The sequence below is a fragment of the Ambystoma mexicanum genome, chromosome 3q, assembly GCF_040938575.1.
Source record: "Ambystoma mexicanum isolate Mex_15411 chromosome 3q, UKY_AmexF1_1, whole genome shotgun sequence".
NCBI lineage: Eukaryota > Metazoa > Chordata > Amphibia > Caudata > Ambystomatidae > Ambystoma > Ambystoma mexicanum.
The window spans coordinates 854,122,240-854,148,655 of NC_090926.1; the positions used below are offsets into that span (position 1 = coordinate 854,122,240).

Sequence of the window (26,416 nt, forward strand, 5' to 3'; positions counted from 1 at the left end):
GGAACAACTCAGGAACAATTCAGGAACAATTCTGCGAATTCCAAGTCGTATTCTGCAGTATCTCAGCAAATGGCAAAGAATGCTCTGAATCGAACTTAGGAATAATTCTGAAAATGACAACACATCCTCCAAATTACTATCGGGAAAAATTCTGCAAATGTCAAAAAATGCTCTGCATCACTCTTAAGAACAATTCTGCAAATGTCAAGAACTGCTCCTAATCACTCTCATGAAGTATTCTGCAAATGACAATGAATGCTCTGTATCACCCTTAGCAATAATTCTGGAAAATGGCAAAAGTGCTCTGAATCACCCTCAGGAATAATTCTGAAAATGGCAGACAGTGCTCTGACTCACCCTCAGTAACTATTCTGCAAATGGCAAACAGTGCTCTGAATCACCCTCAGGAATTATTCTGCAAATGGCAAACAATGCTCTCAATCACCATCACAAATAATTGGGCAAAGAAATCACAGAATCAACCTCGGGAATAATTCAGCAAATGCCAAAGAATGCTCCGAATTATGATCTGCAATACGTCTACAAATGTCAAAGAATGCTCTGAATCACCCTCAGGAATAATTCTGCAAATGCCAAAAACTGTTCTGAATCATCCCCAATAATAATTCTGCAAATAGCAAACAGTGCTCTGAATCACCCACAGGAGCAATTCTGCATATGACAAAAAATGCTCCAAATCACCCTCATGAGTAATTCTTTAAATGGCCAACAGTGCTCTGATTCACCCAAGGCAATAATTCTGCAAATGGCAAACAATGCTCTGAATCACCATCACAAATAATTGGGCATAGAAATCACTGAATCAACCTGGGTAATAATTCAGCAAATGCCAACGAATGCTCTGAAACACGATCTGCAATAATTCTACAAACGGCAAAGAATGCTCTGAATCACTCTCATGGCAAAAACTGTTCTGAATCATCCACAATAATAATTCTGCAAATAGCGAACAGTGCTCTGAATCACCCTCAGGAGCAATTCTGCAAATGACAAAAAATGCTCCAAATCAGCCTCATGAGTAATTCTGAAAATGCCAAACAGTACTCTGAATCACCATCACAAATATTTAGGCAAAGAAAGCACTGAATCAACCTCAGGAATAATTCACCAAATGCCAAAGAATGCTCCGAATCACAATCTGCATTAATTCTACAAATGGCAAAGAATGCTCTAAATCACACGCAGGAATAATTCTGCAAATGGCAAAAACTGTTCTGAATCATCCTCAATAATAATTCTGCAAATAGCAAACAGTGCTCTGAATCACCCTCAGGAGCAATTCTGCAAATGGCAAAACATGCTCCATATTATTATTATATCAACATCATGAGTAATTCTGAAAATGGCAAAACATGCTCCATATTATTATTATATCAACATCATGAGTAATTCTGAAAATTGCAAACAGTGCTCCGAATCAAACTCAGGAATAATTCTCCAAATGGCGGCCATTGCTCTGAATCACCCATGTAAATAATTGGGCATAGAAAGCAATTAATCAACCTGGAGAACAATTTGAAAAAAGCAAAGAAAGCTCTGAATCACCCATAGAAATGACTGTAGAAAGGGTAAATATTGCTCGGAATCACCTTCAATAATGAGAAAATAATGTTCTGTTTCTTACCACAATGAGGTAGTATTCCCCAGTGAACACAGAAATCTCATTTTCACCAACCTTAACTAGAGTTCTTAAACAGTCAATGCAGAAACATCCTCAGGTAGAATTATGCAACTGGAAACTGATACCGTTAATTACCCTCACAAATAGTTTGCTAATGAACAAACAATCCCTTCAATTTTCCCCAATGAACACCCTACAGTAAGAAAATAACCGCTGGGCACCGATAAGCAATTGGGTAAAGTTTAGCAGCCATCATATCCAATTCAGCAATGGCTAAAGAACCCAAATCACCAACACCAGCTATAATTCATTAATGAGAAAATAGTGCAGCTAACCACTCCCCATATATGAAGCTCAGAACAGGTAAAGATGCGCACATCTACCCTGAAGTATAATAAGAGTACAATTATGCTGTGGGCAAAGATGGCTCCAACCATCCTGACACATTATTCTGCAATAAAGAAGACTCTCATTAGCCACTCAGAGGTCGAATTCTTCACTGGTCCAAAGAGAGATCTGATTAACCCATAGGTATGATTCTGCAATGGGGGAGCAATACTCTGAATCACTCTTGGGTATAACTCTGCAATAGGCAACCAAATATCCATCACTGCTCTGAAAGTGCATGTAATTACACACCTTCAAAACGATTCTCATCATCTTCATTGTACAATGCACATCTATATCATCCCTGATGAAGAATTCGGCAATGGACACAAATATCCAATATTAACATTGGGCAGTTCGCTGCAATGAGCCAAGAAGGAACAAGTTACTTACCTGTAACTGTTGTTCTCCAGCATGGGTCTGGCATGGATTCACATGCTCATGAATATTCCCCGTCGTCAGGCTGGGAATCCTCGGTAAAGAAAAAACCAGTATCAGTTTCGTTTCTGATCTGTCTTTCGTAGTAATATCCAATCACTGGTCTCTGCGTCATACTGACCACAGCCAATGACTGCCCTCTACCCAAGCACCGCCTCTGGCAGCCATCTTCAGATTTGGAAGCACGTGAAGTGGCAGTATGACCAAGTGAAGAGCCGCAGAGGGGTAGGCGGGAGGGTTCGCATGTGAATCCATGCCAGACCCATGCTGGAGAACAACAGTTACAGGTAAGTAACTTGTTCCTTCTCCAGCATGGGGTCTGGCATGGATTCACATGCTCATGAATAAAGAATACATAGCAGTACACACATGCACAACCACGGGAGGTGGCAAAGGCTCAACATTAAGCAGTACATCCAACTCAACATTAAGCATCTTACCTCCTCACCAGGCTCACCTCAGGCGAACAGGTTGCGCAGCACTGCTTGGCCGACCCTGGACTCCTCCCTGGAATCCCGATCGACGCAGTAGAATTTCGTGAAGGTGTGCGTCGACCTCCACGTAGCAGCCCTGCATATGTCCAGCAGGGGCACACCAGAAAGGAACGCCGTGGTAGCTGCGATCGCTCTGGTGGAATGGGCTCTCGGACGGCCAGGCAGCGGTCGGTTTGCCAACCGATGACAGTACATGATACAGCCGGAGAGCCATCTGGAAATGGAAGCCTTCGAGAGAGCCTTCCCCTGATTGACAGGTCCAAAGTTCACAAAGAGTTGTGACGTCTTCCGAAAACACTTCGTGCGGTCCACGTAGAACTTCAGCGCTCTAGCCACATCCAGCGAGTGCAAAGTCCTCTCAGCCGGCGACGAAGGCGACGGGAAGAACACAGGCAACACCAAGGGTTCGTTGAGATGGAAGTCCGACGGTACCTTGGGCATGAAGGAAGGGTGCGTCCTGAGCACTACCCTCGTGTCGTGAAAAGTCAAGTACGGGGCCTTGCATGAAAGGGCCTGGATCTCTCCCACCCGTCGTGCGGAGGTGATGGCCACAAGAAACACTGCTTTCCACGACAGAAACTTCAACGGGGCCGAGTGCAGAGGCTCGAACGGAGGTCCCATGAGCTTGGTCAGCACCACGTTGAGCTCCCACGCCGGGGCCGGAGCCTTCACCGGCGGGAACGATCTGAACAGTCCCTTCATGAACTCTTTCACCAGACGATGAGACCACAAGGACGTCCGGCCCGTGGTTCTGGTGTATCGGGAGATCGCAGCAAGATGAATCTTGATGGACGCGTGTGCCAGTCCAGCTTTGGCCAGCGTCAGCAGGTACGGCAGTACCTGGGGAGCCGTAATCCGTAGAGGGTTAATCTTCTCTGCGTGGCACCAGACAGAGAACCTCTTCCATTTGTGTCCGTAGCATTTAAGAGTCGAGGACGCCCTGGCCTTTGCAAGAACCTCTCTGCAGTCGGCCGGTATGTCGTATCCTCCAAACTCTAGCGCTGCAGGAGCCAGGCCTGCAAGTTCAGCGATTTCGGGTCGTGGTGGAGGATGGCGCCTCCTTCCCTGGAGAGAAGATCCGCGTCCACCGGCAGCTTGATTGGCAGGGACGCTGACAAGTCCAGAAGGTCCGGGAACCATATCTGCCTCGGCCACGCAGGTGCGACGAGGATCATCCTGCACCGTGACCTCTTGAGCTGGTTGACGAGCCGGATTAGCAGTGGCAAAGGAGGGAACGCGTAGAGGAACAGGCCCTCCCAGGGGAACGAGAAGGCATCGCCCATGCTCCTCGACTGGGGAAAGCTGCTGGCGAACCTTCGGCACTTGGAGTTCGTCGCCGTCGCGAACAGGTCGATCTGGGGTGTGCCCCACCGTCGGAAGAGGCGATCCACTAGATCCTGCCGTAGTTCCCACTCGTGGCACGAGCGCAGCTCCCTGCTGAGTGAGTCGGCGATGGTGTTTTTTATCCCTGCCAGATGAAACGGCACCAGAAACATCCTTTGGGCGACGGCCCAATGCCACAGGTCCTGCGCCTCCTTGGACAGCGCTGGGGACCTGGTTCCGCCCTGTTTCCTGATGTAAAACATGGTGGTGGTGTTGTCGGTGAAGATCCTCACCACCTTGCCCTTGAGGGACGGAAGGAAGGACCTGAGGGCCCAGAACACTGCACGGAGCTCCAGGACGTTGATATGGAGGGACTTCTCCGTCGGGAGCCAAAGGCCTCTCGCGTGCAGATTTTCGGTGTGCGCTCCCCACCCTTCCAGGGAGGCATCGGTGGTCACTGTCTCCTGGTGATCTGGGGTCTGGAAGTCCATGCCCGCCGTCAGATGCGTGCGGTTGCCCCACCACCGGACCGCTCGGCGGAAACTCTCGTCGAGTGTGATCCTCTCCTCGAAGCTGCCCGTCCAGGAACTCCTGCAACGGGCGCATCCGGAGCCTGCACATGGGAATGAGGTAGATGCAGGAAGACATCATTCCGAGGAGGGACTTGATGGACCTCACCTTGGCCGCGTCGGAAACCAACATCCGCTGTACCTTGCCCAGGATGGACCTGGTCCTTTCCTCCGACGGGGAGGCCAGAAGAGACACTGTGTCGAGCTTCGCTCCCAGAAACAGTGCGTTTTGCGCGGGTACCAGGTGAGACTTGGCGTAGTTCACAGAGAATCCCAGGTCCGTGAGAAGTCGGACGGTCCTTGCCGTGTGATCCAGGGCGAGCTCCCTCGACTTGGCTCGGATGAGCCAGTCGTCCAGGTAGGGGTAGACGTGGATCCCCTCGCGGCGCAGCTGCGCCGCCACCGGTGCAAGGCACTTGGTGAATACCCTGGGGGCCGACCGTAGTCCGAAGGGGAGGGCTTTGAACTGGTAGTGACGCCCTTGGACCACAAACCTGAGGAATTTTCGGTGCCCCTTTAGGATGGGAATATGGAAGTAGGCATCCTCCAAATCCAACGACGACAGGAAGTCTCCTTCCTCCAGCTGACCCAGGACGTGCTGGAGGGTGACCATCCGGAACTTTTGCGCCTTGATGAACTTGTTCAGACGTCGCAGGTCCAGGATGGGGCGCCATCCCCCCGTCTTCTTCTTCACGAGGAAGTATCTCGAGTAAACTCCGGAGCCCCGAAGTCTCTTTGGGACGAGTTCGATGGCGCCCTTCCTCAGCATCGCCTTTACCTCCAGGAGAAGTTGAGGGACGTGAAGTTCTTTCCTGGCCACGGGGGGGACGCGCGGACACCTTCTTTGAAATTCGAGCGCGTGGCCCCGGGCCAAGGCGTCCAGCACCCAACGGTCGGTGGAGATGGACTCCCACACGCTGACGAATCTCGCCAGCCGGCCTCCCACCGGGGTGCTTCGGTGGGGGCCCGACCCCACGGTCGGTTCAATCCTGCTTCGACGAGGCTTTGCCGCCTTGACCTCCTTGGCGACGACGGCGGGGTCCGCCAGACTTGCCTCGTCCTCTGTTGGCCTCCTGAGCCGACGAGCGGGCCGCTTGACGGTAGGTGGAGAAACCGCCGCCTGAACTTTTGGAGGCGCCCTTGCCTCCGCTGCTCCGAAAGGGCGTCCGTCGTTGTTGCAGAACTCCAAGGGCCCGGGCCGTCTCGGTGTCCGCTTTAATGGCCTGAAGGGAATCGTCCACTGTTTTCCCAAACAGGTTGTTCCCATCGAAGGGCATGTCCAGGACTCTGGTCTGAACGTTTTGACGGAAGTCCGTAGCCTTGAGCCATCCACGCCGCCTAAGGCAAACGCCGTTGCCCAACTGGCGGAACCCGGTGTCGGCGATGTCCGTCGCAACGGTAATGGCGTGGTCCGAAGCCACCTCACCTTCCTGCAGGATCTCCAGGGCCTCTGCCCTCTTGTCGTCCGGCAAGAAGTCCAGTAGGGGAGCCAGTTTGTACCAGAGCTCCCTGTCGTAGCGGGCCACGATAGCCAAGGCGTTGGTCGCTTTAATCGTGGTCGCCGCAGACGAGATGACTCTGCGTCCCATAGCGTCCAATTTCTTTCCCACGCCGTCCGGTGGGGAAGTCGATGTGGAGGCCGCACCCCCCCCCCCGCTTTTTTCCTGGCCGCCGCGGAGACGACGGAGTCCGGGGTAGGCTGCGCCCGTAGGCACAGGGGGGCCGTGTCCGGGACCCGGTACTTCTTCTCGTACCGGTCCCTTCTAGCTGGCGTCGTGGAAGGGTTCTTGAGGAGGGTGAGGCCCTCATCCCAAATGTCGTCCAATAGAGGCACTGAGAGGACCGTCTTCCTCTTGGCTTCGCGCCGCTGATAAAGGAAACCTTCCTTCTTCTTCTCCTCAGGGCAGAGTTGGAAAAGCTCGGATGCCCTGGTGATCATGGAGTGGAACGATCCAATCTCGTCGGGCGGAGAAGCCCTGGAGGGAGGCGACGACGGTACATCCTCGTCGTATACCTCGTCGTCCGTACCCGTCGCTGCCGTGTCAGTCCCCGTATCATCCCCTCGGGTGGACGGGGAGGAGGGCTGGAAGGGGCGCGACGGCTGAAAAGGAGGCGGAGGGTGGATCCTTCTTTTCTTGGTAGGGGGAACACCAGAAGGTCCCGGTTCTGGGTCCCCCGACGGGAGAGGTTCCGTCGGCAACGGTAGTCTCGTCCTTATCTCTGAGCATAAGGACTGTATAGCCAACAAAATGGCCGCCGAGCTGTCTCGCGGCGCTGGCAGAGGGGAATCCGACGGGCGATCAGGGGCCCCGTCGGTACCCTCGATGATGTCGTCGTCGCCTGCGTCGGGATCCATCCCGACGGGCCGGTCTTCTTCCACGCCGAGGCCGTGGCTTAAGACTTCGACCAGCTCCTCCTCCGAGGTTGAGGTCGAATCTACGACGACGCCCTGCCCCCCCTTTTTCTTCCCCACGGGGGATTTCACGGGGGCCCTATCGATGGGCACAAAAGAGGACTCCCTCCGAGGTGGCAGGGAGACTCTGAGCCCCGAGGTCGCCATCACTGGTGTAGCCCCCACAGGCTGAGCCAGGGCCGCCGCGACAGTTTCGATAGAGGGCTTGGCCGGATGGATTAAGGCCTTCACCACCTTAGGTGCGCTCACCGCCTTATCCTTGAGGGGGGGGACACTGCCTCGCTCCCCCTCCGATGGGGCCTTCGAGCTCGACCGGGGCCTCTCCAGGAGCTTCGCCGGGTGCTCGGCCTTCCTCTTACCCGACCCAGAGCGTTGGCTCGTGGTTGATGGTGCCGGGGAGGGTGCGCCCTGCCTGGCGCCCGTAGAGCCCGACCGTTCGGCGCTCCCGGTGCCAGCGGACTCGCGGTGCTTTGCCTTGTGTTGGACCCCCGTCGCCGGGGCGTCCTCAAAGGTCTTAGAAGACCGCTCGGATTTCTTCTTCTTCTTCTCGCCTGACGGGCTCTTCCCTTCCAGCCAGTTGGCGAGACGTTGATGGCGGTCCTTCATGGTCCGCTCCGACATGTTGCCGCAAAACGCACAGTCCTTCTCCACGTGCGTCTTGTCCTCATGTAAGCAGTCGAGTCAAAAGGAGTGTTCGTCCTCCTTAAAGACGTTCTGCAGCTGGCATCCAGGGCAGACCCTGAACAGCTTTCCGGGCGTCGAGCATCCCTTCTCCTGGGCCATGTCCGGGCCTGAGAAACTTCTGGAGTCCTCCAAAAGCGTAGCTCGACGAAATCTTCACCCTTGAGGGGCGCAGACTAATCCGACACGGGTCCCCGTTGATCGGATGGAGAGTCGGTGGAGCTTGAGGCTCTTTTGACCGAAAAAATGAAGTTTTTGAGAAAAAACGTGAAAAAATAGCACTAACGCTCGAGAGCAATAGCACGAGGATCCCAACACATGAACGTGCGGTAAAAATCTGAAGATGGCTGCCAGAGGCGGTGCTTAGGTAGAGGGCAGTCATTGGCTGTGGTCAGTATGACGCAGAGACCAGTGATTGGATATTACTACGAAAGACAGATCAGAAACGAAACTGATACTGGTTTTTTCTTTACCGAGGATTCCCAGCCTGACGACGGGGAATATTCATGAGCATGTGAATCCATGCCAGACCCCATGCTGGAGAATACTATTTCCTACCTTCCGAAAGAATATTCCAAAGGGCAAGGAAAAGTTCAACTCATGAATAATTCTACAACTACACAAAGCAGTACTCTAAAATGAACGTGAGATGCCTTTAGCTGTGCTTGTATCACATTTTGAAACAGGCCATACATTCAATGAATTATATGCAGGTGTAGTTGTAAAATGGTCACAAAATGCTATGAATCACCGTCAGTGCATTTCTGAAGCGGACAAAAAATGTCTCCTGCCTATATCCGGTGCACTACCACTAAACACTCTCAAATTAATCTGTCCAGTACAGTAGATAAGAGATGTAGATAGAAAACCTGTGGACAGATGACAAAATTCACTACCCTCACATTCAATAGCAAAATCATCATTCTGATGACCGCGAGGGAAAGATGTTCCCGAGCCAACTTCTGCTAAATTGATGGATGATAAGCTGTGATACTGGAGGGAAGGCCTGGTTTGCGTAACCACTTTGATAGTCATCTGTAAAACACAGGGCTCTTCCTATGATCACTTGCTGTAGGAAGGAAGGAGGAATAGCATGCTTGTACTTGCTCATCATGCCAATTTCCCTATTGACTCACACTTTGAACCCAAAGTGTAAGTCATTACAGAGGTGTGATGAGTTGTACATCTTTGTTTTTTTTGAGCTTCCTTCATCAAAATATTGTCTAGCTTATTGGCTTATTTGCCCTTTAAAGTGATAGCTCATGAGCTCATGAATAGGTGACAGAACATGTTTACTTAGACAAAAGGAAATTAACCACTGATGTATTGTCTGTCTTAAAACTGGTGTGTATGCATATTTGCAGTTTTACTAATCATTCTTTATAAATAGAAACATGTTAACTGAAAGGTTTTCAATTATGTACTAACTTGTATTGGATTATTTAGAGCCTGGCCCAAATGAAAATATCTTATTTGTCAAACTGTAAGTAAAAAAACTGTTACCGGACCTAAAGATTACAGCAGCATAAGTGAACGGTACCCGAGTAAAGAAAAATTAAAAAAGTGTTTCACTAAACAGACATTCTGGTGTGAACCCATTTTGACAGCAGGACTTATATTAGTACTAAATGTGCTACCTGTGCTACCTTCAGACTTCAAGTCAGACACAGAGGTTTTGTATTGTGCCCTTCTTTTTTCTTTGTTTCCACCATCTGAAGCCAGTATACCAGTTTGTTGGCACTAGATGTCTGATAATTCTCTATCTTTCAGTCCATTGAACTATTAAGGGTCAATGCCTCCATTTCCTATTTAGCACTGCATGCCATCTGCATGCAGTACACAACTCCTGTTTTCCTGCTGCTGTCTTGCCAAGCAAATAATTAAAGTACAATCCTACCTAAACTGATATACGTCCCCATATAACTGGGCTTAGAGGACTGACGTCTTGAATCCCACCTTCAGCAACTGTTCAGTTCTGGTTGGACCTAGGTGCATGTTAGGGAAGCTGCAGATTTGGTTTTGTGTTGCCACACATACACACCTGCAGAACTTAATGTGAAAATGCCCGCTACACATGGGCTTGGCGGACAGAGGTCAGCAATCCCGGCTCTGGGTGGATCTATGCACATGTCAGGGGAGATGCATATTTGGTTTCAATTTACCTCAGCCTAGTCAGCCATGGAACAAGAATTTTGGGTAAGAGTCATCCCTCATCAAGGTCCAGTGAAGATATTCAGAAGAGGGAATGGTGTATTCACACAGAGGATGAATGTGCTGTATTTGTCTTTGTGCTTGTTCATCTGGGGTGCAGATGGTGATTGTTCCTTCTGCTGCGGAAAATATCCCTCCTTTACCCTCTGGCTACTAGGTACATATGTAGGCTAAGAGAGAACTGACTATTCCCCCTGAAGCAGTAAAATCCCCTACCAACCGAGGGGATGAGTCTTCCCCAGTGTATTATGATCCACACAAAGAGAAGGTTGTAATAGTTCCTGATCACGCCACTACAGATGCTGGTCCCAGTGGGCTTAGAAACCTGATTGGTGAGTTTCTATTTAACCCCATGGCTCAATACATCCTTATTCCATGGAATGGCACCCTTTGCCGCATGTCACACCTTTTGTCATCATTGCTCTAGACGGGATGTTACATCTAGCAGCTGCATTCTGTCAGAATCACCCAGGCCATCTGTTAAAGGTAATGCAAAGATAAATGTGTCTGTTACTTTCAAATTATGGGAATGATCCTAGCAAAGGGATGGATAAAGTGTGGTTTGGGGGCTAGGGTGAACTCCTGGAGACAGTGGGTGTCTTGTTTAATGTCTTGCACCTCACTGAATCAGATAAATCAGAGGGTACTATCATCCTGGTTGGGTTCGCTCAAAAGACCATTTGCTTTCTTTGAAATGCCACAGCCTTGTTTAGTGTTGAAAGCCAAAGCGGAATTATATTAAACATCAACCCAAGTTGGAAGTTTAGGGGATACCCAATCTGTCAAAATGCAAGTTCTTCTGTTTGGCAGATTTGTTGCCACCTTTTCCTACCTTGTCAAGGCAGATCCACTATGAAAATTATTTTGTATTCTCTAGTTTGTCACAGAAGCACTGATGGTTTGGAGCATGGCAGGTCCGGACTTCCCAGCCCATGGTTCAGCCACCCATTTTCCTCCTCCACAGAAGACAGTTCTTACCCAAGGAAATGACAAAGTGGGCATTTCGGTGTTAAGTGTTGCTACCCTTTTTGCAGATGGCTTAAATATGCATACATTAACTGGGACAGACTCCATAATGACCCATGGGTTGGGTTGTCAAGTGCTTCCATTAGAATGTGTGTTAACCAAAAATACACTCATTAAACAAATGCAGTGGACTTTCCGGCAGGGAGCCACATTTATTTCCCAGGAGGTAGACAACTGTATTAAAGAAAGGAGGAATTGAAAAGTACCTTTCCTATCCACAAGGGGTTTGGATCAATGTAATTCTGGTGAAGAAAAAAGACAAAGACATTCAGTCTGTTCTAAATCTAAGACAACTCAATCAGTCTTCAGTTCATTTTCAAATCAAAATGGAGATGCCTGTGTTTTTTGTTTAGATTTACATTTACATGCCTTCTATGCAGTCTGTCCTCTGATCCACGGTGCTCGAAAAGACTTCTGTTGTCTGGTGGTGGCTATGATAAAGAGTCAGGGAATTTGCTTGTTACTATATGTAGATAACATTTGGAGTTCACCTCCAGATGACATTACATCCCCTTCAGACACAAATGTTTGTCATCAATCAAGACAAATCAGAAACGTGCCTCTTGCAGACCATGGAATTCTAGGGGGTCTATGTATCTCAGTCCTTATTATAGATGCCAAAAGGAAAACCTGTTCCAAAAAAAGGGATGAGGGGGTTGGTACTAGTCTGTCCACATCCACCCAAGACATTGTTCATGGTTCCCTTTAGTCCAGAGCACTGTAGTGCCTAAAGATCAATCAGCGGTGACAGGGCCAAACATTTAAGCCTGCCAATCTGTTAATGTTTATAGATAAGTCACATTGGCTCACCACTTCCTGGTAGATGGTGAGGCCTTTGGAGAGCATCCACTGCTCCTGCATTTGTTGCGGGGGTATATGTTTTATGTGCCGAAGAAACCCATATATTTATTTTTATGGGCATCCTGTTTCATCATTTATGTTCTCCTACTCTAGATAGATAGGTTTGCTCGGTTATGGTATGGGCTGGGTTATGTACAGCAGTCTTTGGTATGGGGCTTATGACGCTCGGCTGGCTATGTCTCCCACGGCCGGTGGTCAGTCATAATTTCGAAAAAATAATGTCGAATGACAAAAATGTTGAAAAAAAAATGTTGAAAAAAAAATGTTGAATTCCGTTTTTTTAAATTATATATTTATTTTGGGGTCTGGGAGTAAAAAAAAGCGGTAAAACAAAAAAAAATCAAAAACAAAGGGGGGTTAGGGGGGGGAACCCCCCCATTTCGAAAAAATAACGTATTGAAAAAAAAGAATTCGACATTTTGTTTCTCGAAATAATGACTTTTGACATTATTGTTTTCGAAATTATCACTATAAACCGCCACGGCCTACTGATTGGAGGCATGTCTGCAGGATATAGGAATGCCTGGAGGTTATCCTCAGGACTATGGGTTGTTAGAAGGAAATGTTTCTTAGAGCTTTCTTTAACAAGCCAATTCATCATGCTTTGGCTGTGGTCTTGTCCCAGATTTGAACTGGTATATTATGAACCCTCTGTGACCTATGTTATAAGTTATGTGAATAGTTATGATAGAGTATTTACTCTACATTACCTTACCTCTAAAATACCCTTCATTTGAAGGGTATTTTAGAGGTAATGTAACCCGTTTTTAAATCCTGAAAGCGTCTGACTCGTCTGAGATTTAATAATCTGTCATTAATAATAAGCACTTCTTTCAGCATTTTGTTTTCACTCTGCGGTGGCTAAAGTGTAGTACATTTCTAGATTCCATTTAGCTGGATGCATAAGTAGGCAAAGGCTATTTTTATTTTTGTCTATATTTGCAAACCCTGTGATTGTAAGAAAAAGAAATTTTGAAAGAAAAAAATATACAAGACCTTTTCATTTATGTCTAATATAATTCCACTTTAGTGATTACTTTGATATTTTGAGCACACTGAAACCTCTTTCGAGCAATTGTGTGAAGTGCAATAAAAACATCTGAAAACTGAAACAAAAGAGGTTTCAAGAACTACTTATAAAACTGCTCAATATTCTGTGTTTTAGTATCTTTCAGCATAAATTAGTAGCAATATTGTACTGTATGCAAAACCTTTGCATGGGCTGTTTATCCTCACTTGTAAGCCAGAGGAACAAAAAGTAATCTCTTCACTTTCTACCCACCCGTAGTATTAACAATCTGGCAAACAGTACATGAACCCTACAACTTCACCATTGCCACTTCAACGTACTATCTATCAGGTACCAAGAAATACTTGTAAAAAATAGTGCCACATTGAAGAACAAATGATAAATAGTCAACGTGCCTTTTTCCATTAGTCATATCATATTCAGTATTTTGGAGGTTGTGACAATTATTTAATAAACTATTCTAGATGTGCCTGTCTTTTTGGATATAAATGTAAGTTATGACTGAGATGCATAAACCCAAGATGTCGTAAAAAGGTCAAATTAAACTAAGTATTATAGGGGTTCGTAGTTAATTAGGCAAAACCCCTATTACTTCTTAATTGTCTTGGCCCAGCTGGTTATTTTCTCAGAGGGCACAGTGCCAGAGTGGTGTTGCTGGAAAACACCCAGAAACCAGGATAGACTGCTTCAGTGAAGCGGGCCTTGAACTTATACAGCAAGGTTGTTTTGTTAGCAAGAGCGAAAAAATTGACGTGCCCTTCGTCGCAGTTAAGCAACACGCCAACTTTATCTGGGCTGGGAATGTGAAGGATTTCTTCAACATCATTATGCCATGCAGAGAGTTTGGCATTGAACCACTCAATGCACCAAGACACCTTATTTCTCCCCAGTCGGCTTTCAGTACCTCTGCGGTCGATGCTTTTGTAGGAGACACCGATCCCGCAGAAGTTACTGCTCCTTATTTCAACTTCCCAGTAGTGGATGCCTCTTGCAAAACCCTGGTAGCCCAGTACTTGGGAGCAATGGGTAAACCTTTGAGGGTGTTCATTGTAATTCCGAGGAGTGTCCGTAACAGCAATTTTGGTATTTCCTTCTGTAAGAACTACCCTTTTGTGTGCCGTGTTAAAATCCAGCGAAAGATTCTCTGCATCTAGGGAGACATAAACGATATACATGTTACACTCTACATGTTTCAAAATACGAACGTGTACACTCTTTACAAGAGCGCACAGCCATTTTATTATACACATGTAGGATTGCATTTATTTATGAAATAATATTATTTAATTAAAATGGTGACAGAGACAGCAAGGACAACATAAACAATACATCAGCTAATATTTAAGTAATATGCCTCCACCGCGAGGGGCATATTGCTATTTGTAGCCTCGCCCCGCAGCTGCAGCGTTTCGGGACAGAAAAAAAAATGATACAGAAAATGGCCGCCAGGAAAGGGAAAACTGAGTCCGTTTTCCCTTTCTATGGTGGCCTTAGGTAGCGGACGCGCTGGGAACAGAAGTGTTCCCAGCGCGTTCGCTCCTGAAAAAGGAGAAATCAGAAGGTAAGTGGGGTTGGGAGGGTGGGGAAGGGGGAGGAAAGGGAAAATAAAAACATACCTGAGTCCCCGCCGGGGGGCGATAACCGCTTCTCTGCCGTGTGGAGGCTGAGAGCGGGGATAGCCCCGCTTCGAGACTCCTCATTGGCTGAGGGGCTGCCACGCCCCCCACCGGGAACAATGGCCGTGGAATCCCGGCTGAGGGATTGCCGGCTGGGTAACAACCCAGCGAGCGCCAATCAGAATGTGTTTTACATTCTGGTTGACTCTCGCTGGGTTCTAATATTCAAAAATCACCTTTCCTAACTATCCATCTTTACCGAAACCTTTGTACTTAGAATATCTATGTATTTGTCTAGATTTACCTATTGAAAGGCGTTTAGAAAGTATCAATATGCTACCAGTAGAAGGTTCATTACTCAACTCTAGAGATAACCAAAAAGGAGAGTACAAAGAAATTCACTTATGTGGGCTCTGTACTTCAGATTCCATTGGAGGTCATCTTCAGTTTGGCTGCGTATTCCTCTTTTTACACATAAATGATCCTCACCCATTAGTACTTACTTGTAAATCATCTTCCTCACATCAATTGCAGCACACATTGCTGGACAATATGATTTATCCTCCTCACACACCTTCCTTATCCCTCTTTCTCATGTCTCATGAGTTCTCTTTGCTTATAAGTTGTCCTCTTCATTTGTCAAACAATTCTTAAACCTCTTTCTTGTTGCTGGTTAGCCTTTCTCAGTCTTTGTTATGCAACCCTGTCCATTTAAGACCCAAGGGGATCACCAGGCAGGAAGTGGGCGGAAAGGGAGGAGTTAGGGGTTTGGAGAAGGAACGTCAGTTCCTATATTGTATTTTCGTAGGCGAGATGGAATAAAGAAGGTTCCCGCTCCAGCCGGCGTTGCGTGATTTTATTTCCAATCCAAACTGCTAACAGTCTTCAGACGTCTTTCTCATTCATCTACATTCCTTATCCCTCGGTCATCACTCGTCACATGTCCTCAGCACTAATCCTCCTATTTCCTTATTCTACTTCCTCAGTCACCAGTTCATCACTTCTCATCATTCCTCATCACCTTGCATATCGCACCCATCCGCAATTCTCCTATTTACTCCTCATTCTTCCTCTTCAGCCACCCTGCTCATTCCACATGCCTCATCATTCCTCCTCAGGACATAATTCCTACATCTCATTCTTTCCTCCAATATCAGCCATCTCTCTCCCACCTCATCCTCAGTCATCAGTATATCTCCTCACTCCTCATTCATCCCTTTCACCTCGCTCCTCCACACTCTTCATTCCACCTCCTTGTTAGGGAGAATTTTCATTGTTGTGCCAATTCCCTTTAACCTTAGAGACCCCCAGCTCGTTTGCTGTACACAGGGATTTTAAAAATTTACTCCTGAGTGAGTGAGACTTTTTCCTCACTCTCTCATGTGATTCTTCTGACTAGGATTTTTCTGTTTCTCACTGTCTAATGGAGTCTGGTAAACTCCATAGGTATCAGATTTTTGCATTGTGGCACACAGCACCTTTTGTGCAGTGGCCCGGGAAGTCCCTTGGCTCCAGAGTGTCTGAAGCCCGCCCAGGCTTCAGTGTGTCTGGAAAGGCAGGAAGTGAGAGACGGTCCCGAAACGTCCCTGTCCTTTGTCTCTAGGTGTGCCTGAGTGAAACCAGTTCTGATTGGCCGACTGGCTGTCCGGCAGGACAGCCACCCTGCTGGGTGATTGGCAGCCTAATGCTGTAAATGAATGGGAACTTGTATAAAAGGCAAGGTTTCTGGGACTAGAGGCAGAGTCGACCACTGGAGGACAACATCAGACGAAGAAGGCATGAAGAGACGCCAGCAGCACCATCCTGGACTGTGAAGAGCTTGTGAAGCCCTGCAGCTGTGCTGACCCCATTTACGTTTCGACTGGGAAGACCTGCAAGGGAAAACTTCCTCCCTTGGGCTAGTGGGACCAACTAGCTTTGAGACAAGCTGCATTTTGGCATAACCCCCGACTTGCTGTGACTTTCCAAGGCTGCAGAATCCCAATGCCCAGGGACCCCTGACCATCATCGAGTGCATGGTCTTTGGAAGTGCGAATCTGGCCAAAACTTTGTGGGCATCCAGAGGACCCTACAGAAGCAGGACATCTTCATCCAGAGTCCCCTCAACATAGCCCAGGACCAAGGGATCAAATAACTTCCAACCGGAGCTGTTCGCTCTTCTTTGGCGCTGATACATAAAAGGTGCCAAAACCACAAAAGGCTGCTGAATCATGGAGAATCCATTGCTGCAGAGTCTCTCTCTCGAGTGCTGCTGCAGAAGCCCATCAGAAGTCCTCCCTTTTGTCATCACGAGCAGGGATCAAGAACAAGGGTCTGCTAGACTGCAACAGGAAGGCATCCAGCTCGAACCAATTCTTCAATTCACAGATACTGTGGGGCTTGGGGTACAACTACCTTTTGCCAATTGTGGCGCTTCTTAGCTTTGGGAGTACTATTTTAAACCCTTTTGAATTGACCTCAACTCACCTGCACTCGCCCCCAGCTTGTGCTTCTTCAAGGTGGCTCCTCTTGAGCTTCTGTGATTTTCTACTGAACTGACTATTTAAAAAAAAATTCTAAGAGGAGAGCATCAGAACCTTGAACTTGCCCATTGACTTTGGCTGTCCTGACTCCCTAAAGGCCCCCTTCTGAACCTATTGGCTTGGGCAGTGCTTGTTCCCTTACAGGTTATATTTGTTTGAACACTATTATTGCTGGGATAAAAGAATGCCTACATCCCTCTGGGAGATTCTAACTGTTTTCCTCCTTATAAAGTATGTTCTGATCTGACTTTAACTTTTCCCTCTTTGAAACACAATATTGTAATGGTGAACATAAATAAGTGTTATTAGTACCCGGCGAGAGTCAAGCAGAATGCAACACGCATTCTAATTGGCTCTCGCCGGGTCCTTACCCGGCCGAGAATCCTTTGATTCTCGGCCGGGTCTCCAGATGCTTTGTCCTCGGCGGGGGGCGTGGCAGCCCCTCAGCCAATGAGGAGGCTCGAAGCGGGGCCATCCCCGCCCCGAGCCTCCCCACGGCTGAGAGGCTGCCTCCGCCCCTCGCTGGGGACTCGGGTAAGCTTTTTTTTTTCCTTTTTCCTTCCCTCCCTCCTCCCTACCCCACCCCACTTACCTTCTTGCTCCTGCGTCCCTGGTGGGGGACGATGGCAGCCTCTTAGCCGTGGGGAGGCTCGGGGCAGGGATGGCCCTGCTTTGAGCCTCCTTTTTTTTTTCTCGCACCTTCCCCTAAACCCCGCTTACCTTCTGCTTCTTTTTTTTCGGGAGCGGACATTTTCCCTTTCCCGGCGGCCATTTTCTTGGTTGTTTTTTTTTTTTTTTTCTGTCCCGAAACGCAGCAGCGTTTCGGGACAGAAAAAGATGCTTTTAGTGCCCCGGTCACGCATATAATGCGGGCCGTGGTACTAATAGCAATATGACCCTTGCGGCAGGGGGAATTACCAACTCAGGGAATGCCCCGGGGCCTTCGTTAACTATGGGCACCGAGGCATTACCTGAGTCGGTAATGCCCCCGCCGCGAGGGTCATATTGCTTAATTAGTGACCTCAAATTACGTCACTCAGTGTGCTGGAATATGTATTACATAAGAAAAATCTACTCACCTACTTTATTGCTTTTGTTGGACTGAATCCTAACTTTGGCATTAATGGTACTATTAGTTGCTGCTTTTTAAAGATTGTCTAATTATCCTTGCGTATGGGATACATTACTCACCGTAATCGTATTTCTGATGCTTGTATCTGCTTAGATTCACATGCTGTGCATAGGCCGACATCTAGTGGAAGCTGCGGAGTATTACAGTTTGTATTTCGAAACTCGAAAATGGGCGTCGACACAGGGCGTGCCAGTAATACTATCCCTAGTGTGACGTCCACTGTACCCAAGATCCCTCACACATCTAGGATCCTCAGATTGTATTTTTTCTGACATGAGGTAGCATGAGGAGTAGCGCGAGTACAGATAATCCAAGCAGATAGACAGAAAGGTAAGACTACAAGCCATCATGCGCCTTCTCTCAGAGGGGAGGAAGGGTGGGTCGCATGTGAATCTAAGCAGATACAAGCATCAGAAATACGATTACGGTGAGTAATGTATCCCTTCTGAGGCTTGTGGAATCTGCTTAGATCACATGCTGTGCATAGATTAGTGAGCAGTACCTAAAGAAGGAGGTGGGATGTGAGAAGGGTCATGAGCAAATAAGTGTCTTAGAACCGCTTGTCCCACTTATGTATCTGCCTTGGAATGGGTGTCAATGCAGTAATGCTGAGTAAAAGTGTGAATAGAGCTCCAAGTAGCTGCTTTGCAAATGGTGTCAAGGGGTACATTTGCAATGAAAGCCAGAGTGGCCCCAATGCCTCTAGTAGAGTGGGCTCTTGGCGTGAAAGGCAGAGTTCTTTCAGAAAGTGAGTAACACAGCTGGATACAGTTAATAATCCACTTCGAGATGGCACCTTTAGAGACGCGATCCCCCTCTCTGCCTGTAGCTACGGAGACAAACAGTTGATCTGTTTTTCTTAGCGGTCTGGTCTTATTTACATAGTAGAGGACCGCCCTACGCACATCTAGGGTATGTAGTTTCACCTCAGCCGAGCTTTGCGGGTCCTGGAAGAAAGCCGGAGCTCGATGGACTGGTTTACATGGAATTTAGATATAAATTTAGGTGAGAACCTAGGGTGTGTGCGTAAAACCAGTTTGTCTTTATGGACAGTAAAGAAGGGATCCTGCACTGACAGAGCCTGAATTTCACTAACCCTTCTTATAGAAGTAATAGCTACTAAGACGGCCGTTTTATAAGTCAGGTGTTTGAGACTGCTTTTATGCATGGGCTCGAAAGGGGGGCCCATGAGCTTGGCTAGCACCACATTAAGGTCCCACCCTGGTGGTGGGTTTGGAATAGGAGGGTGAAGTCTCTTTACTCCTTCCATGAAGGCTTTAACTACTGGTACTTTCCACCACGAAACCTTGCTATGGGAAGTGGTGTAAGCCGACAGGGCTGCCAGGTGTACTTTCAGTGAGTTAAAAACCAATCCTGCATCCAGCAGGTGGAGCATGTATGTAACAATAGTGGAAGGAGTGCAATCAACGGGGTTGATTGATCTACTCTGGCACCAGATAACGAACCTCTTCCACTTGTCAAAGTAACAGTGCCTTGTGTTTGGTTTCCTAGATTCTTTTAGGATGTCCATACACCTCTGTGGCAAATTGAGATGTCCAAACTCTATGACCTCAGGAGCCATGCTGCCAGGTTCATTGAGTTGGGTTGCTGGTGCACTGTTTGACCTTGGTGCTGGGACAATAGGTTGTACCAGGCTGGAAGTTTGATGGGCTCGCACACCGCCATCCTGCGTAGGTGTGGGAACCACGGTTGTCTTGCCCACATGGGAGCAACTAGGACGAGCGTCATCGACTCTCTGTTCATCTTGTTCACCACTTTCCTGATGAGAGGAGTTGGTGGAAAAGCGTACGCAAACATCCCTGACCAGTTCATCCACAGGGCGTTCCCCTGGGAGTCTGGTTGGGGGAACCTGGATGCAAATCCTGGGCATTGTCTGTTTTCGCTTGTGGCGAATAGGTCTATAGTGGGGAAACCCCACTGAGAGAAGATATCTTATACGACCTCTCTGTGTAGAACCCATTCGTGTTCCTCTGCGAGGGAGTCTCTGCTCAGAGCATCCGCTAGGGAATTGAGCTCCCCTGGAACATGTTGTGATGACAGCAAGATGTTCCGTCTGAGTGCCCATATCCAGATGATTTTCTGGGCAAGCTTGGACAGATTTGGCGAGCGAGTCCCTCCTTGCTTGTTCAGGTAGAACATGGCTGTTGTGCTGTCCGTCCGAATTTGCACTGACAGGTTTAGTAGGTGGGGCTCGAACGCCTGAAGCGCTCTGAATACTGCCAGAAGCTCTAGCAGGTTGATGTGGTTCTTGGCCACTGAGTGAGACCAGAGACCCTGAGCTGTGTGGTGGAGATGGTGAGCTCCCCACCCCGAAAGTGACTATTGTGACTATTGCCTGTACCTCGGGATCGTAAAAGGGTTTCCCCTGTGCGAGATTCTCTCGTGTCAACCAGTGAAGGCTTTGTACCAGTGTTGGTGAAACAACCACTAGATCGTCCCACTGACCACTTGCCTGAGACCACTGTTTCGCCAACCATTCCTGCATGGGACGCATGCGCAGGCGCGCGTGGGGGACCAGGTAAATACATGACGCCATCATGCCCAGTAAACGCATTGCTTTGCGTACCGTTATTTGTTGACCGGACTGATAATACGGAATTTGCAGTAGTATATTCCGAATTCTTTCTTCTGAAGGAAAGGTCATCCCCTCTTGGGTATCTAGGATTGCTCCTAAGAATTGTTTTGAGGTGCTTGGCACTAGGCTTGACTTTTTCTCGTTGATTGAGAAGCCTAACTCGTGAAGGAGGTCGATAGTCCTTTGAATGTTTGTCCTGCAAATTCCTGGGGTTTCCCCCGTTATGAGCCAGTCGTCCAGATAAGGGTACACTGGGATTGCCTCCCTGCGTAGGTGTGCAGCCGCCACCGCCAGTACCTTGGTGAATACCCTTGGTGCTGAAGCTATCCCGAAGGGCAGTACCTTGAATTGGTAGTGTCGACTGTCCACCTTGAAGCGCAAATACTTTCTGTGCGGTGGGAACATGGAAATATGAAAATAAGCATCTTTCATATCCAAGGTTGCCATGTAATCCCCCTTTTTTAGGAGGGGGATTACCTCTTGTAGCGTGGTCATACGAAATTTTTGGGGCTTGACATACTTGTTGGCAGGCCGTAAATCCAATACTGGGCGTATTGTCAAATCTTTCTTTGGCACAAGGAAGTAAGTTGAATAAATACCCTTGTTTACCTGGTGTCCCGGGACGAGTTCTATCGCGTCCTTTTCTAGCAGAATGGCGATCTCCTCGAGGAGAATCTTCTGATGTTCTAAAGAGTGTACTCTTTGTCGTGGAGGATGGTTCCGGGGACACTGCAGTAGTTCTATACAATATCCTGTGGATACTGTTGACAGCACCCATCTGTCTGATGTGATCCCTTCCCAAGCCTGGGTGAAGTTGGAAATGCGTCCCCCTACTGGGGTTGCGTGAGAAGGGACCCTGAACTGAGCGTCACTGCTTTGGTGGAGGCGTGCCGCCTCCCTTGTTGGGGCTGCCTCTGCCTTTACCACGACCCCTCCTATTACCCCTGCCGTAACCCTGGGTAGACTGTTGGTTGTTGTTCCACTGTGTACCCTGCCCCTGGGAATAGGTAGATCCTCTCTGGGAATTTTGGCCGCGTGGGCGACGAAAATTACTATTCCCTCTCTGGTTAGGGGGTTTATTGGTTAACTGGCCAAGGGACTTGAGTGTTTCGTATTCGTCCTTGGCATTCTTCAGTGCGTCTTCGACCGCCTTACCAAACAACAGATCGGTTTCCACCGGTTTGTCCAACAATGATGCCTGGGTTTCTGCCTTAAAACCAGACTGCCGTAACCACGCATGTCTTTTGATAACAGTGCCTTCCGCTATCAATCTGCCTGCGTTGTCCGCGGCGTCGAAGGTTGCTTTCAAAATGCAACCAGACACGGCTCTACCCTCTGCGGAAATCCGAGCTAACTGGCCCTTTAAAGGTTCAGGAGCAGAGGCTATGAGTGCTGCGACTTCTTCCCACTGATGGCAGTTGTAGCTGGCCAACAGGGTGGTGGAGTTTGCAATCCTTGCTTGATAGGCGGACGTTGAGGCTACTTTCCTGCCGAAACCGTATAGTTTTTTGCTCTCCTTGTCGGGAGGAGCTTCGGACGATGACAAGGGTGTTCCAGCCCTCTTACGAGTGTTGGTGACAACTAGGGAGTCTGGCTTCAGATGTCCTCTTATATAGACAGGGTCAGACTGGGCCGCCCTGAAAAGTTTTTTAACCCTGGGATTGACTGCTCTGGTGAGGTTCGGGTTCACCAGGGACGGATCTATTCTCCGCTGAATGGACTTAAGGATAGGGATGGTCTGGGCAACAGGCCTCCTTTCTCCCACTAACTCTTCTGCGAAGTCCCTTTCCTCCTGGACACCGTGGGTGTCAATGTGGAAATGTTCTTCTGCGCGTGCAAGAACCTCGTTTAGGAGGGGTTGGTTATCGACCGGGGAGTCGGTATCCGGGGCTTCATTCTCTACCGGGGAATCTACTCTGTATGTTTCCGGGTCCTCCTCTTCCTCTTCCTCATCATCCCCATAGTAGCCCGTCCCGGTTTGCTCTTCTATCATACCAAATTCTTGGTCCTCACAAAAGGAAGCCTCTCCTTGATACAGTGAGTATGGTCTTGCATAAGGTTGTACCTCGAAGGGTTCTGACCTCATCGGAGTTTCAAACCGGGGCTTCTTACTCAGGGGGATAGGATCAGTAGAGCCTGAGGGTGTCGCCCCCTGTGGATCATACGAGAGGAAATGTTCTGGATCTTTATCATAAAAATCTGCCAAAGAAGACATTCTTGACATGACCCTATCTATGTCTTCCCTGGACCATTTTTTGGAACTGGGGATGACCCTCTCAGCAAGTCTATGGGATTTATCTTGAGTAGCTTTGCTGGTTTTAGACATATCAGCAGACCTGGTTTTGTCTGTCTGTTTAGGGGGAGTGGTGTGTTTCACAGGTGTGGAAGAGTGCAAAGGTTGTTTCTTCTGCTGTTTTCCCCTCTCCCCGTGAGTGGAAAAATGTTTTCCCTGTCCTTTAGTGGCTCCGGAGGTTTTCGACGCCTGGCGTCGAGGATCGGGGGTGGTGTCCCTGTCCTTCGAGCGTGGGGCCTCGCTGGTTTTAACTGCGGGCTCCAACTCCTGGAGCGCGGCCTGGGGGTGGAAGTCGTCTTCGTCTCCCGACGATCGAACTTCTGTTAGCCTAGGGAGCGAGGCACTCTTGGCAAGAGTGGATGATTGTCTGGAGTCATGCGGCGATCTTGATCGAGAGCGCCCAGAGGACACCGAATCGGACCGTTCTGTTTGTGCCTCTTTCCGAGAACTCGACCTCGTCGAGTCTCGGTTGGACTTAGTGTGTTTAGTGTGTGTAGTATGTGAAGCGCTTGTGTCGCCGGGGGTCTTCCCCATAGCCGCCCTGCCGGACGACCTTCCGAGGTCGGGGACCTGCGCTCGGCTGTCTTTCGACGCCGTAATGCCCTCGCCGTCCGAAAGTACGGCGTCGCTGCCGTCGCTGAAGGCGCCCTCCGCTGCCATGGCCGCCTGCCTGGCGTGGTGGGCCCAACGCTTCGTCGAACGGTCCTTAAGTGTCTTAGGTTTAAACCTACTACACGCTCTGCAGTTCGCTTCGGGGTGGTCCCTCGGCAAGCAGAGATTGCACGTGGCGTGCCTGTCGACCCAAGGGTATTTGCGATTGAACTTGGGGCAGAATTGAAAAGGGGCACCCTCCATACGCACCTTGAGGCAGCGGGCTGTTAAGTGTAGGAAATGTATAAGGTGTACCTATATACCAAGAGTGTAGAGTATGTACCACCCCCCACTCTCCCTACTTGCAGGGCCGAGGCCAGAGGCCTTCCAAGGTCCAAATCCGTCGTGCAGCAGCCGACGGTCGATTTCTTCTTCAGCCGGCGTCGAGTGTCGAAGTTCGACGTTGGGGTGGGGAAGGATGTCAATAGATTATTAATTTAAATTTTTAGCAAAAGTATGGCTAAGGCCAGGGGACTCCGCAAAATGCTTCCGACCAGTATGGCGGAAAAAAACAATCTGAGGATCCTAGATGCGTGAAGGATCTTGGGTACAGTGGACGTCACACTAGGGATAGTATTACTGGCACGCCCTGTGTCGACGCCCATTTTCGAGTTTCGAAAAACAAACTGTAATACTCCGCAGCTTCCACTAGATGTCGGCCTATGCACAGCATGTGATCTAAGCAGATTCCACAAGCCTCAGAAATATAAATACATATTTATACTATAACTCTAGGTGTGTGTTTACTTGGATACCTGTTGTAGAGGAGCAGTCAAATGCCTCTGCAGGAAGTCCCGCCCCCTTCCGCCTATATGCTGGAATGCAGAAGTCATGCCATGTTTGACACCAGTAACTGTGACCATTCCGAGGAGAGTCTTTGAGAAGAGGTACCCTTTGAGAAAACCTTATCTGATGTATCCCCATAAAGATGACAATCTCTTGGAAGAGATCCCTGAAGGAATATGAAGATGAAAGAAAGAGAAGTTGGTGACGTCACACAAGAGATGAGCGTGACGCACTAAGAAGACTGGCTGAAGAAGAGGATGGATGTATGAACCTTGTAGAATCTGATGACGAAGTAAAGAATTGAGTAACCTTTTATATGCGAAATGAAGATTGCATGTGTGAAAAGCACTGCAGAAAATGCAAGTCTTTTGATAACTGTACAGATGCAGGTGGGGCGTTGATAGGACGGCCATGTAAGAGGACGTGTTCCGGAGGAGCTCCTGCGATCCTGTGATGATCCTGAAAAAGTGCATACACGAATGCCTGTTAGCACTGAAAATCAACATGCTTGATTCTGAAGGCAGAGAACGCACTCGCTGAACTTTTGGTGCACGCGAGATGCACAGATACAAAGTTATGTTTGCTTGGAAACTGCGAGCGCCGCAGGGGAAGTAGGATACAAAATGGTGACTAGAACAAAGGAATCATCAGGATACATGAGGGTGTCGCAGCGATAACCAAATGAGAGCCCAGCCAGAACCTTCAATGGATGGATGTACCCTGCCTTAAGACACGGACTCCGATGAGCCGGGCTGCTGGGGAGCGGAGAGAAAGTGGTGGGCTTAACGGGCCGCGCACAAGTCTTGCGGGCTGGGGAAAACAGCTGTCATAACACAGCATCCGAAGACGCGCACACCCAGGGCTAGTGCATACATATTTTGAAGTTAACGAGACCTGCCGAGCACAAGGGAACTGGCGGCGGGTGCTGGGCCTGCGAGAAGTGTGACCGAATGTTGGCGGAAGCTACATGAGACACTTTGTGTCAGTGCACCTAGAGAAGAAATGAGCGAGCGCTGCGCTCGGCTTATGGTGCTAGTGAACGGGCATGCAATATTGTAGCAGTGGACCCTGGGGCTGGTGAGAGGGAAAGAGCGGCAGTGGCTGTATACGTGAACACTGGGAATCAGACTTTGGGCACGAGGAGTGAATAAGAGAATTTAAAGAGGCTGTCAACAGTTCAAGACAGATGCCCCACACGACCCATAATACTGCAAGCTAAGCTGCTTGTGGAAAGTGCAGCAGCCAGTGCTGTGAGGTGTGACGGAATACAGGAGACCAGGCACGCTCCAGGAGGCCGCCTCCAAGGAACATTGGAGGCTGAAGAGACCACAATACCTGGGGGCCTAAAAGGGACACCCTTATTAGGCCCTGGGAGAGGCAAAGAAGTGCGGGAGGACGCCCGCTGCACATGTGCTGATGGCTGTGAACGGTGGAGACGGGAAGGGGCTCAGAGAACGCACCCTGGCCCGCGGATGGAGTGGGGCTGCCAAGTTGGGGTACAAAGCAGCCCAAACCAAGTGCCAGAACGCACCGAGCTGTGCGAACAAGGTCCGAGTCTGGTGGGTCCTCACTACGGGCCGCAGGAGTAAGACAGTAAAGGAGGCTGACTCCGGGGCACTTGCTGGTCCCCAGATACAATAAAAGGCAGCCTCCTTAGCCAAGGAGCGTGAGGAAAGCACCTAGGGCTGGACTGTGGGCTGAATGACCTTGTGGCCAACAGAGTGTCGAAGCAGGAGAGCACTGGG

The 26,416-nt window shown here is 48.8% G+C and overlaps 1 protein-coding gene across 3 annotated transcripts in view; it reads right to left on the bottom strand.

Moving 5' to 3' along the window:
• TRIM25 (tripartite motif containing 25) overlaps positions 1-26,416 on the bottom strand; it is an 828,971-nt gene that overhangs the window by 669 nt on the left and 801,886 nt on the right. The window contains exon 11 of one of the 3 annotated variants that reach the window (XM_069654946.1): positions 13,980-14,225. In XM_069654946.1, the coding sequence (XP_069511047.1) occupies positions 13,980-14,225 (246 nt within the window). Of the gene's footprint in view, positions 1-12,952; positions 14,226-26,416 lie in introns of those variants that run through there. The other 2 variants (XM_069654947.1, XM_069654945.1) reach the window with 2 other exon arrangements.